At 44.4% G+C, this 10,932-nt stretch overlaps 1 protein-coding gene across 3 annotated transcripts in view; it reads right to left on the bottom strand.

Moving 5' to 3' along the window:
- Positions 1 to 400: 400 nt before the first annotated feature.
- TGFBR3 (transforming growth factor beta receptor 3) overlaps positions 401 to 10,932 on the bottom strand; it is a 187,180-nt gene continuing 176,648 nt past the window's right edge. For all 3 annotated transcript variants that reach the window (XM_032218372.1, XM_032218371.1, XM_032218373.1), the window contains 2 exons: positions 8,955 to 9,062; positions 401 to 2,809 (listed from right to left, as the gene is read on the bottom strand). In XM_032218372.1, the coding sequence (XP_032074263.1) occupies positions 2,691 to 2,809; positions 8,955 to 9,062 (227 nt within the window). In that variant the 3' untranslated portion in view covers positions 401 to 2,690. The remainder of the gene's footprint in view (positions 2,810 to 8,954; positions 9,063 to 10,932) is intronic.

Below are 10,932 nucleotides of genomic sequence, written 5' to 3'. Positions count from 1 at the left end.
CGCCCCCACAGTCTGGGTCCTCATTTCACCCACCTCGGAAGGATGGAAGGCTGAGTCAACCTTGAGCCAGTGAGATTAGAACCACTGAACTGCAGATAACAGTCAGCTGAAGTGGCCTGCAGTACTGCACCCTAACCACTGCACCACCTCGGCTTCCTATGTTTTGGAATGGCCAAAATCTCAGGAAATCAGCTAATCTTACATTTTTGTTTCCTCCTCCAAAATGTCATAAAATTTCAGATGGGATTACCACAATTGCGCAATATTTTTACATGTTTAAAGCTTTTGGTGGTGGCAACAGTGATCATAGTGATAAAAATGAACTGATTCACACAGGAAAGGCTTGCAATCACTAGTCTAACCATTTGTGTTGAAGGTATTTATAGGACATTTTGTTCAACGCATATTTAAATACCTCAGTTAAAATAATCTTTATCTGGCTTGGTTCTAAGTATCCACCAATATGACTATGCAAAGTGAATGTATGCCATCTTAGCTTAGAATGGGCACAATTCCCTTGCAACTGGATAGTAAGTTGCTCTAGTAAAAATTCAGCTACAGAAATTTGAAAAAACACTAATGTCTGAAGTTATCAGACTAATACTTATGATAATCTGCAAAGTAATAACTGGGCTTATTTTGCTTTCGGTTCTCAAAATGATAATATTTTTACAATTTCATGCCAGTTCAAGTGTTACTTTGATGTATTTCCAATTGTGAAGCTGAGATGAGTTGGAATCAAAATAGAAGAAAGCTTTTACAGGGGACATCTTATTGCTATCCATGCTATGCTATAAGCCATAAACAACAGCATGACTCAATAGTTGTCTCCACTGAGCACTAAACAAGCGGAAAAAAGTAACATGATAGAAAACTGAATCCACAATATTTGGCCTTAGTGATTTTCAATAACCTAAAGTTTAAAAAGCTAGCTATTTTTAAGGCAGAGCATTCTCATGGGGTACAGAATTGAATTTGAGTATTAGTTTATACTTTTAGAAGTCAGCAATATATACATAATGTGTCATGTTAAGCATGGCCACATGTACTCTACAAACATCTCCAGATATTTTGAGGCCACAAATCCAATTAAAATGAATGTCTGCCAATAGATGGCTCTGAAAATAACGTGAAAGTATCTAAAAAATATATCAGGGAACCATTTTAGTTTTTGTATCCTTCCTTCCTTTGGTGAAGCGTATTCAGGCATGCCTAAGTTCATAATTGGCCAGTGAAATAACCCCATCCTGAACTTCCAAGTACAATCATAATGCAACCTATCCATCCCCTCCCAGAATATAGCTTCATGGCTATATCGCTGGGCATGGGCTTTACAGAAAAAATAGGATTTCCGCATTCTATGTAAAAGCCGTAGACAATTCTGCAAACTCACTCAGTGGAAATGAATCTACGAAGCAACATCTAACACAACAGTGAGTAGGGAGGCGGTTACATCTGCAAGCACATCTCCCATTAGCGGTCTCCAAACATTTTGGCACCAGGGCCCGGTTTTGTAGAGCACAATCTTTCCACAGACCAAGGAGGGGGGGGGGAGGAGCGCACAACCTAGATCCGACGCATGCGCAGTGTAGAGAAGGGGTTGTTCACCTATGAGAATCTTATGCCTGATGATCTGAGGTGGAGCTGAGGCTGTGATGCTAGTTACTGGAGAGTAGTTGCAAATACAGATGAAGCTTTGCTCGATCACCTCCAGCTGTGCGGCCACAGCCATGGACCAGTCCGTGGCCCGGGGACCCCTCCCTTTCATGAAGCAAGGCTGTGAGAGAGGACCATGTGATGGCTTAATGCAAATCGCCACGAGACAAAGAGCAGGTGAAAAGCATGCAGAATACAAAGAGCGCCTTGTAGAGAAATCTTAGGTTACAGGGTGAGACAAGCCGCTCCGTCCTGGGGGGGGGGAAGGTAGTTCCCAGTAAGGGGGGGGGAAAATGGAGCAACCTTTAAAGCTACCCTAAGTATTCAAACAAGCTTTTGGATATATGAGAAGAAAGGATAAGTAATTACAAATATCTAACCAACAAGTATTTTTAGCCCCTGTATGCTGCTTTCCTTTCAAAAGCTTCAGTGGATACAAATCCTTTCAATGGAGAACAGCACAACCAGCGGGAAAAAGGCTTTCCGAAGTCAAGCTCAACAATTACACAGTGACACAGCTACGGTGACCTGCGTTGTGTATCGGAGGAAATCAGTTTCAAATGTGGCATTTGAAACCACCCTGCTTTTGTGCCCAGTGGGGAGCGAGGGAGGTTAAGAAACAACAACAACAACAACCAAACCCCTTCCCCAGCTTATAAGACTGAAATCCCTTTTGCCGACACCTGGCGTCTCCTACATGTTTGCAAAACTCAGCTTCTCTATGGAGATTCTCTATGGAGACAAAGCAGCATTTACAGGGGGGTGGGGGGAGTTGTGTTTCACATTGAGAACGCGTGGACCTTTGTACCCGGTCCACAGCTGCACAAATGGAGTAGCTCCGTCACTTGTAGCCTTAGCATGCGGCGGGAGATTCAAGGACCACGTTTATCCGGAAAAAGCTGAAAAAAAGAAGGAAACGCCTTCTCATTTTGCCAAGGGATCCAAACCAGTGGAAGCAAAAGGCAACAAACAGCTGTGTTTTTGAACCTCTGGTCTCTGATGACGCTGCGTGCATTTCCGTCCGGCCTCCTGTGTTAGGCCCTGCTGCTGCTGGAACAGGGGGTGCTTTGTGTGCTGCCGATGCTGTGGCCTGCACTGCTGTTTTCAGAGGGTGGTGGTGATGTGGGAACCTGCTGCCTTCCTTCTGGGTCTCCTGGAAGAAATGAACAAAAAGCAAGTTCAGAGTTACATCTACTGCCTTCACGCTCTCTTGGCCATCCCTGAAAGGGGAGGGGAGGGGAAGGAAATTAACGGAAGGGAAGTTAAGGAAAAGGGAAGGAAGGGAAGGGAGCTTGAGCTTGTTTGGAGGTTCTAGCAGGGGAGCGTAGCTATCGTATACCCTTGACCGAAGATCGGTACGCTCCTTCTATCTGGGATGGTCGTCCTCTTCCACCCAAGCGCGCAGCTTCGGGAGGGACGCACATGGAGCGGTGAGGGAGGAAGGGGACACCGAACGAAGATCGGTACACTCCTTCTATCTGGGATGGTCGTCCTCTTCCACCCAAGCGCGCAGCTTCGGGAGGGACGCACATGGAGCGGTGAGGGAGGAAGGGGACACCGACCGAAGATCGGTACACTCCTTCTATCTGGGATGGTCGTCCTCTTCCACCCAAGTGCGCAGCTTCGGGAGGGACGCACATGGAGCGGTGAGGGAGGAAGGGGACACCGACCGAAGATCGGTACACTCCTTCTATCTGGGATGGTCGTCCTCTTCCACCCAAGCGCGCAGCTTCGGGAGGGACGCACATGGAGCGGTGAGGGAGGAAGGGGACACCCGCCTAGCCAGCCAGATCAGCCGAATCAACCCTGGCGATCAATGGGGTGACAGATGTCGCAGCCAGATCGCCCTCACATCCAGGGAAGGGAAGCTAAGGGAAGGGGATGGGAGTTAAGCGAGGGGAAGGGAAGTTAAGGGAAGGGAAAGGAACGGAAGGGAGGGGAAGTTTAAGGGAAGAGAAGTTAAGAGAAGGGAAGTTAAGGGAAGGGAAGGGAAGAAGGATCAATTCACTATCATTTATCAAGGCATTTTTGTCCTTGTTCCAAGCAGCTAAACATTGACAGGCCAAATTCCCCCATGTTTATTTCCCCAGAGACTCTATAATGAATGTAATTGACTGCCCCAAAGGTATTCAGAGGGATGCACAAAGGCATTTGAATCCGTGGGTCCTGGCTCTAAGTCCAGCCTTTTGCCCCCTTCTGCTTCCTTCCTTCCTACACCGTCTAAAGAGAAAATGCATGAAAAACTTCCTCGCTTATTATTTGGTGAAATATTTTGAGGGCTCCTACATTTTTGGCAGCAGGAAGTAGAATCAAGGTTGATCCCCCCACACACACTTTTCAGTGTAACCAAAACAAACTTTGGACTGCATCCTGGGTTTAGTTCAAGCGTCTCATTTGTGAGGTTACTTTAGGTATTCTAGGCGCACAAAGCCTTTCCTCACCTTGTAAAAGCTATCTCTAGGTGAGAGAAATCCTTTTTTTCCCGAGATTTTTTTTTGCAAAGCTTTCTTAGCTAAAACCAAAATAAAATCTGGGAACGTTTAGGAGAGAGAAGCCACGATTTCTATATATTCAAGTTTGCTGCTTTCATCCCCTTAATAGGGGCCCCTCAGTCTTTCTGCCAGGAAAGCGATTTGCAAAATGTAGAACTGGCCCCATCCCCTGCCGCTGGGTCCTATTACAGCGATGTTGTCACCCAGGCTACAAACCACTCTATTACACTGCGTTGTGCACCAGCCTCGGCTTATCAGCTGCAATCTGTATATATTTTGCTCCAACTCTTGTTGTCCGCGAATACCTTTTCGTCTTTGGGGAAAACGGCACGCACAGCTGTCAATATCTAGATGCCAAAAAAATACTGTCTAGTGTTTTTTTTTCCCCCTCCCCTATTTCCTCTTGCTAGAAAGCTTGCAACAGATGCATTTTTCCCCCTTTCAACTCTGGGGTTATGCCCCCTTGTCTCCCTGGCACAGATCTCTGCTGCAATGTCAATCTTTCTTCCCGCATTTCCCCCTTTTGTAGAAAATAAATCCTTGGTTTTTCTGTCGAACAGCCTGTATTTTCCAATCCACTCACCTATCGCTCTTAAAATATATAAAATAGAGACTAAAGAGAAGTTTGATTAGTCACTACTGCATGGAAAATTGAGTATAAATAGATGCTACAGTTGAGTGACAGCCCAAATTTCATTCGCTTCCTGATTCCATCGTACAGCTAGTCATTGGGAATTTGGGAGTCTTCAGAAATTTAAACAAAGCAGATGAAATACAGGTAGTCCTCCACTTACAACAGTTCATTTAGTGACTGTTCAAAGTTACAACGGCACTGAAAAAGGTAACTTACAACCGTTTTTCACACTTATGACCATTGCAGTATTCCCATGGTCATGTGATCAAGATTCAGAGGCTCGGCAACTGACACATATTTATGACGGTAGCAGTGTCCCAGGGTCATGTGACCCCCTTTTGCAAAGTCAATGGGGAAGCCTGATTCACTTACCAACTGTGTTACAACCTTAATGACGGCAGTGATTCGCTAAAGAACTGTGGCAAGAAAGGTAGTAAAATGGGGCAAAATTCACTTCACGCACGTTTCACTCAGCAACAGAAATGTTGAGCTCAATTGGGGTCCCAAGTCAAGGACTACCTGACTGTCAGTTTATGAGTTGCAACAAACAATGAATCTTACCCACGGGGATTTTTGCAAGCAATTATTTCTTTTGAGTAAGGGGCCCTGCAGCTAATTTCTGAGGAGGAAACGTACCATTTTACGGTTAGGAAGGTAGATTTGTTTCTTAAAGGGATTCTTACCACCGTTTGTCCGAACACTATTTAAAGGGGAAGTTTTTGTAAGTGTCTCTATCCCAGCTATAGGCCATAAACAATCTTTAAGCTGCTTATAGTCATATGTATCTGAATGCAACAGCATGTTCTTTATTATTCACACTGACGAAGCCTGCCAAGATGGCTCCCTTTCAAGCCAATCTGTTTGCTTTCTCTCCCCTCAGTACACTAAGTCCGCATACGCCAAATGTTACGCGTTGTAGTCTCCCTTTTCTTCAGTCCGAACTTATTAAAAGGGAGTCTTCTAAGTTTCCCACCAAATTATTTGGGGGCTGGGGAGGGGGAGGGAGGGGAAGAGCAGGTTGCATAATCTTGTTATTTGAAAGTGAGAGATCTTCAGAGGTGAAAGTTACATATATTTTAAAGCTTTGAGTTCAGACTAATAAATAATAGGCTGTTCTTGGCCCTTTGCATTTGCTGGATGGACTCGTCACGTACAAGGAAGGGGCGGGGGAGGAGAGGGGATCCGCAAAGGAACGTGTTTTCTGTACCTATTTGTTGAGAACTCCTTGCACACGAGCACAACTTTGACATCTGAAAGAGTCACTTGTATTCAAACTAGGAACGGGAAATCTAATAAAAGTTCAGCCAGTGTATAAAGTCACCGCTGAATAAATTGCTCATATGCTGTTCCCCCTCACCAAGCAGACAAAGAGGATTTAGGGAATTATGCCAAATTGCCTAATCTCTTCCTAGTATAAGGTTGCAGCAGGATAGGACACTAACACATCCAAATGATCAAATATTACCTCAGTAAACCAGATATATGACCCAAATACACACTCAGCCCCATCCCCTTCTGTTTGCTTAAACACACACATCCTGAGTGAACAAGCCACAATTAATCAATATTTTCCATCATGTCCGATTCAGGAAGCCATGCTTAATAACTTCAGGTAAGACAGAATGTGCTATTATCATTTAAAATTGTTTTCCATATCCTAGTTTGTTTGGAAGCCACTAGTTGTAGTTTCTGATTTAGACAGAATATTCTGGCTTAGTCATCACTTGTATAAGGTAGAATTAAGTGGGAGGCAAGATATGATTGTACAAAACTGGACACTGCTTTTTCCCAAACTAACTCTGCTTCATAAATGATAGGAAACAGGATTCCGATGTATCAAGGCCAAGTCGTATACTTTAGAAATAAATGAGGCATTTAAACAGGAAAGTAAGGTGATGTGTTCTTCTACACTCTTGTTAATCTATGGCAGATGTTCAGTTTTAAATGGACCTTCTACTTCTGCAAGCACAGCAGAACAAATTTCCTAACTGAAGCGCTTCTTCTGTTGTACCAAAGCTCTTCTACTTTATGATTTTAGGAAACACAGACTGTCCTCGTCAGTGGTGGGTTGCAGGCAATACGCCCCGATACAGGCATACCGGTGCCTGCCTGGAGCACCGGATACCGTTCCGGTACGGTGCTCTGGAGGGCCCATCCGCCTGCCTGAGCCCTTACCTGTATTTGAGCTCTTCGGCGCTTCCGCGCACAGAGCACACAACACCTGTGCGACGCTCCACCGAGCAGCTGGAGCATCGTGGAGGCGTCACAAGTGGTAAGGACGCATGTACGTGCTGCGCACGTGGGCTGCGCACGTTCATGTGGTGGACGCCGGGCCCCGTTGCACCATACCAGTTGCAATGGGATCCGGAACCCACCACTGGTCCTTGTTAATAATTTCTTCCACAGAGGACTAGAAATTTCTCCCCCCGCCCCCCAAATATAGTATCCCCAATTTCTACCCAATAAATAAAGTGGATTAAGGTAATGCAGCAATCTAGACACAAAGAAGAAAAATGTGATTTGGAGCATGTTTGGGCATGCATGTTACATCTGTGGAAAATATCTTAAAACAAAATATCTCTTCCTAAGACCTCATTTCAGCTGCAAAAGATAGCCACAAGAGCTCAGGAAGAGACCATGCTTTAAAATGCTCATATTTTACTCTTTGAATCAGATCTCTGCAGAGCCCTAATGTGGACATTGTGGGAAAACACAAAAACTGCATTGGAAAATAATGATAAGAGAAGGGTTAATTACACACGTCAAATTAAAATCCCAATGATTGATACAAGAGAGAAACATTTATCCAACCAATTGCAGGAAGGTTAGGATCAATACAGTCATTGATTTGTTTGTCCTCCCCCCCCCTTTTTTTGAACTGTGAGCCGCCCTGAGTCCCCCCAGGGAAAAGGGCGGCATACAAATAAAGGGAAAATGAAATGAAATGAAATGATGGCATGTCTCAGTTTTCAGTCATAAATCAACTTTCTTTTATGGTGATCTGAAGGGCCTGTGAAAGAAATTTCAACTCCTAAGAAACCTGCCCACACATTTCCATTCTTTTCCATTCATTTGATACAATTCTTTGTACTGGTTTGCATTCAATTTTATGTGTGAAAGCTGTGATTTTGTACTTTCATATGTGAAAACAGATAAAATATTAGTATGGCAACCGCTTGGCTATTCTTATCTAATCTTGCCTTTATTTTCCAGAAAGCCACAATCATCTGAACACCTACTTTTTGTTACAGGTAAAGGTAAAGGTTCCCCTCACACATATGTGCTAGTCATTCCTGACTCTAGGGGGTGCTGCTCATCTCCGTTTCAAAGCCAAAGAGCCAGTTGTGTCCGAAGACGTCTCCGTGGTCATGTGTCCGGCATGACTAAATGCTAAAGGCGCACGGAACGCTGTTACCTTCCCACCAAAGGTGGTTCCTATTTTGCTACTTGCATTTTTACGTGCTTTCGAAGTGCTAGGCTGGCAGAAGCCGGGACAAGTAACAGGAACTCACTCCTTTACACGGCGCTAGGGATTCAAACCGCCGAACTGCTGACCTTTCTGATTGACAAGCTCGACGTCTTTTCCACTTAGCCATCTGCAATGTTTGTTTACTTAACTTGGGTTTTCTCTACCAACTTATACACAACCACAACATGGATCTATCATTATATCATTTACAATGCAACGAAGAAGCTACCTATGATTCTTTGAAAGAAAGTCTCAGAGAATTCAGTAAATATATTTACAGATGTTTGGCTACAAAATGGTTGCCCCGGTCTCTATTGGACAAGTTGATATGAATGCCAATTAACATATTTAAATGGTTTTTCATTTTCCATTCAGATGCAAGATACAAAATTCCACCCCTGCTTTATGATAGCTACATTTTTCTCTATCCTTTCAATGTTATTAGCTGCAAAGCATACATCTTAAAATTGCCAAGTTTGAAAAAAAAACAACACTGGTTATTTAATGTGGTTTTATAAATATTCTCAACACTTGAAACCCTTATTGTTTAAAAAGAAATCCTTTATATGAGAAACTATTGATTAGGATAGGTATCTATAATGATCCTTCAGGGACTTTTGCTTTTCAAAGCAAATCAATGGTTAGTTAAAGTGGGCAATGTTACAGGTGCACGGCGCAATTTGGGAAAAAACATCGGACTCACCTGTGCGGGAATAGATAAACCATAAGGCTCCTGTCAGCAGTGCACCTATCACAAAAGCTGCAAACGCAATTCCCACAACTGTCAACGTGTCCAGGCCGTACACAACAGCTGTGAAATTCAGAGATTAGAGAGAGAGAGAGAAAATTCAACATATTTGCAATGCAGAATCAAAGACATTTTACTTGCAGTCAGAAAAAACACACCATAAAGTGATGGCATTTTTCCTCCCCTAAATTGCATTTTGCAATCAGGACTCGGCCCCCTTTTGGGCTTACCAAATTTACCTCAAGCATTTTTTGCCTCAAGTAGGCCTGTTCTGCCCCTTCCTCTCTTCCTGGCCCATGTCAGTATTGATTTACAACCATTTGTTTAGTGTGTGTTTGAAGTTACAGCAGCATTGAATAAAGTGAATTGTGATTGTTTTTCACACTTGTGACCGTTGTAGCATCCCCATTGTCCTGTGATCAAAATTCGGACACTTGCCAATTGACTCACATTTATGATGGTGGCTGTGCCCCCGGGAACACCTTTTGAGACCTTCTGACAAGCAAAGTCAATGGGGAAGTCAGATTCACTTAACAACCGTGTTACTAACTCAACAACTGCAGTGATTCACTTAACGGCTGTGCCAGGAAAGTTCGTAAAATGGCTAAAAATCACTCTGCCTCGTTTATCAACAGAAATTTTGGGCTCAATTGCGGCTGTAAGTCGGGGACACTCTGTAGACATTCAAGCTGCATTGCGGATTCCGGGCACACAACAGGAGAAAGCTGGATTGAAAAAAGCGGGTTGTGTAGATTTGGGATCATAACATCAACCCAAAGAAAAGTCTAAACTTCGCTATTTAATATATCTTTGGTTAGTGTGGCCCGTTATTTCACAGGAACAAAGCAGAGAAGCAGGATGCAATTTTAAAAATGTGGCTCTCCCATAAGCAGCTTCAGCCTGGTTAGGTTTCCTGCTGATTTCTGCTTGTTTTTAAGTTGGAAAAGACCAAAAATAACCGACTCCTCTAATTTTAGCCTCCTTAGTTTTGAATGCATGCACCCCTCACGCTTGTGCCTTTGAGGTAAGGCAGGATAAACTCATTCGAATAATTAAATACGGCCTCTGCCAATTCCCTTCCGTCTCCCCAACGTCTTCAGCAGAATATTAAGCGGGGAACGGAAAGCCTGTCAACCGAGCGGGAGTGCCAGCTTGAAAGTCAGCAAATACACAAATAGAAACAATTGTTTTCCACGATTTGGCAGCAGTTTTAATTACGGAAATTGGTTCCAGGCTGTAACATGGAGCCCTTACTGGGAGAGGCAGGATAATCTGTGTGAGTTGTACATCTGGTTCCTGAAAGCATGACTTTGAACGTGTGCTGAGCAACGGCAGTCACTTCCAGCCGTTCTCAACTTTCACTCCTTTTATGCAAGGATTGCTACGAGGCTCATTAATTTTTATTTGAGGATCAGCTCAAAGCGACACATTTCTAGGGCTGTGATGGCAAACCTATGGCGTGTGCGCCAGAGGTGGCACGCAGAGCCCTCTCCGTAGGCACGCGCACTATAGCCAGCTGGTCTTCGCGTGCGCCGGAGCATCGGGCGTACACCGGCCAGCCAGTCTTCAGGTTTCCGGCACTCCGTTGCACACGAAAAACAGCTGGCCAGCTCATGCACACATGTGCACGGACGTGCGTTCCAGTTTGGCCACCTCGGTGCCGAAAAGGTTCGCCACCACTGTTCTAGGTCTCCAGTTTATCAGGACACTTTCGTTTGTCACTAATTATAGGAGCCGAGGTGGCGCAGTGGTTAGAGTGCAGTACTGCAGGCCACTTCAGCTGACTGCTATCCGCAGTTCGGCGGTTCTAATCTCACCGTCTCAAGGTTGACTCAGCCTTCCATCCTTCCGAGGTGGGTGAAATGAGGACCCAGACTGTGAGGGCGATATGCTGACTCTGTAAACCGCTTAGAGAGGGCTGAAAGCCCTATGA

The sequence above is a fragment of the Thamnophis elegans genome, chromosome 5 (genome assembly GCF_009769535.1).
Source record: "Thamnophis elegans isolate rThaEle1 chromosome 5, rThaEle1.pri, whole genome shotgun sequence".
Classification (NCBI taxonomy): Eukaryota; Metazoa; Chordata; class Lepidosauria; order Squamata; family Colubridae; genus Thamnophis; species Thamnophis elegans.
Note: the sequence above shows the minus strand (reverse complement) of the source record. Positions and strands in the feature narration are given on the sequence as shown.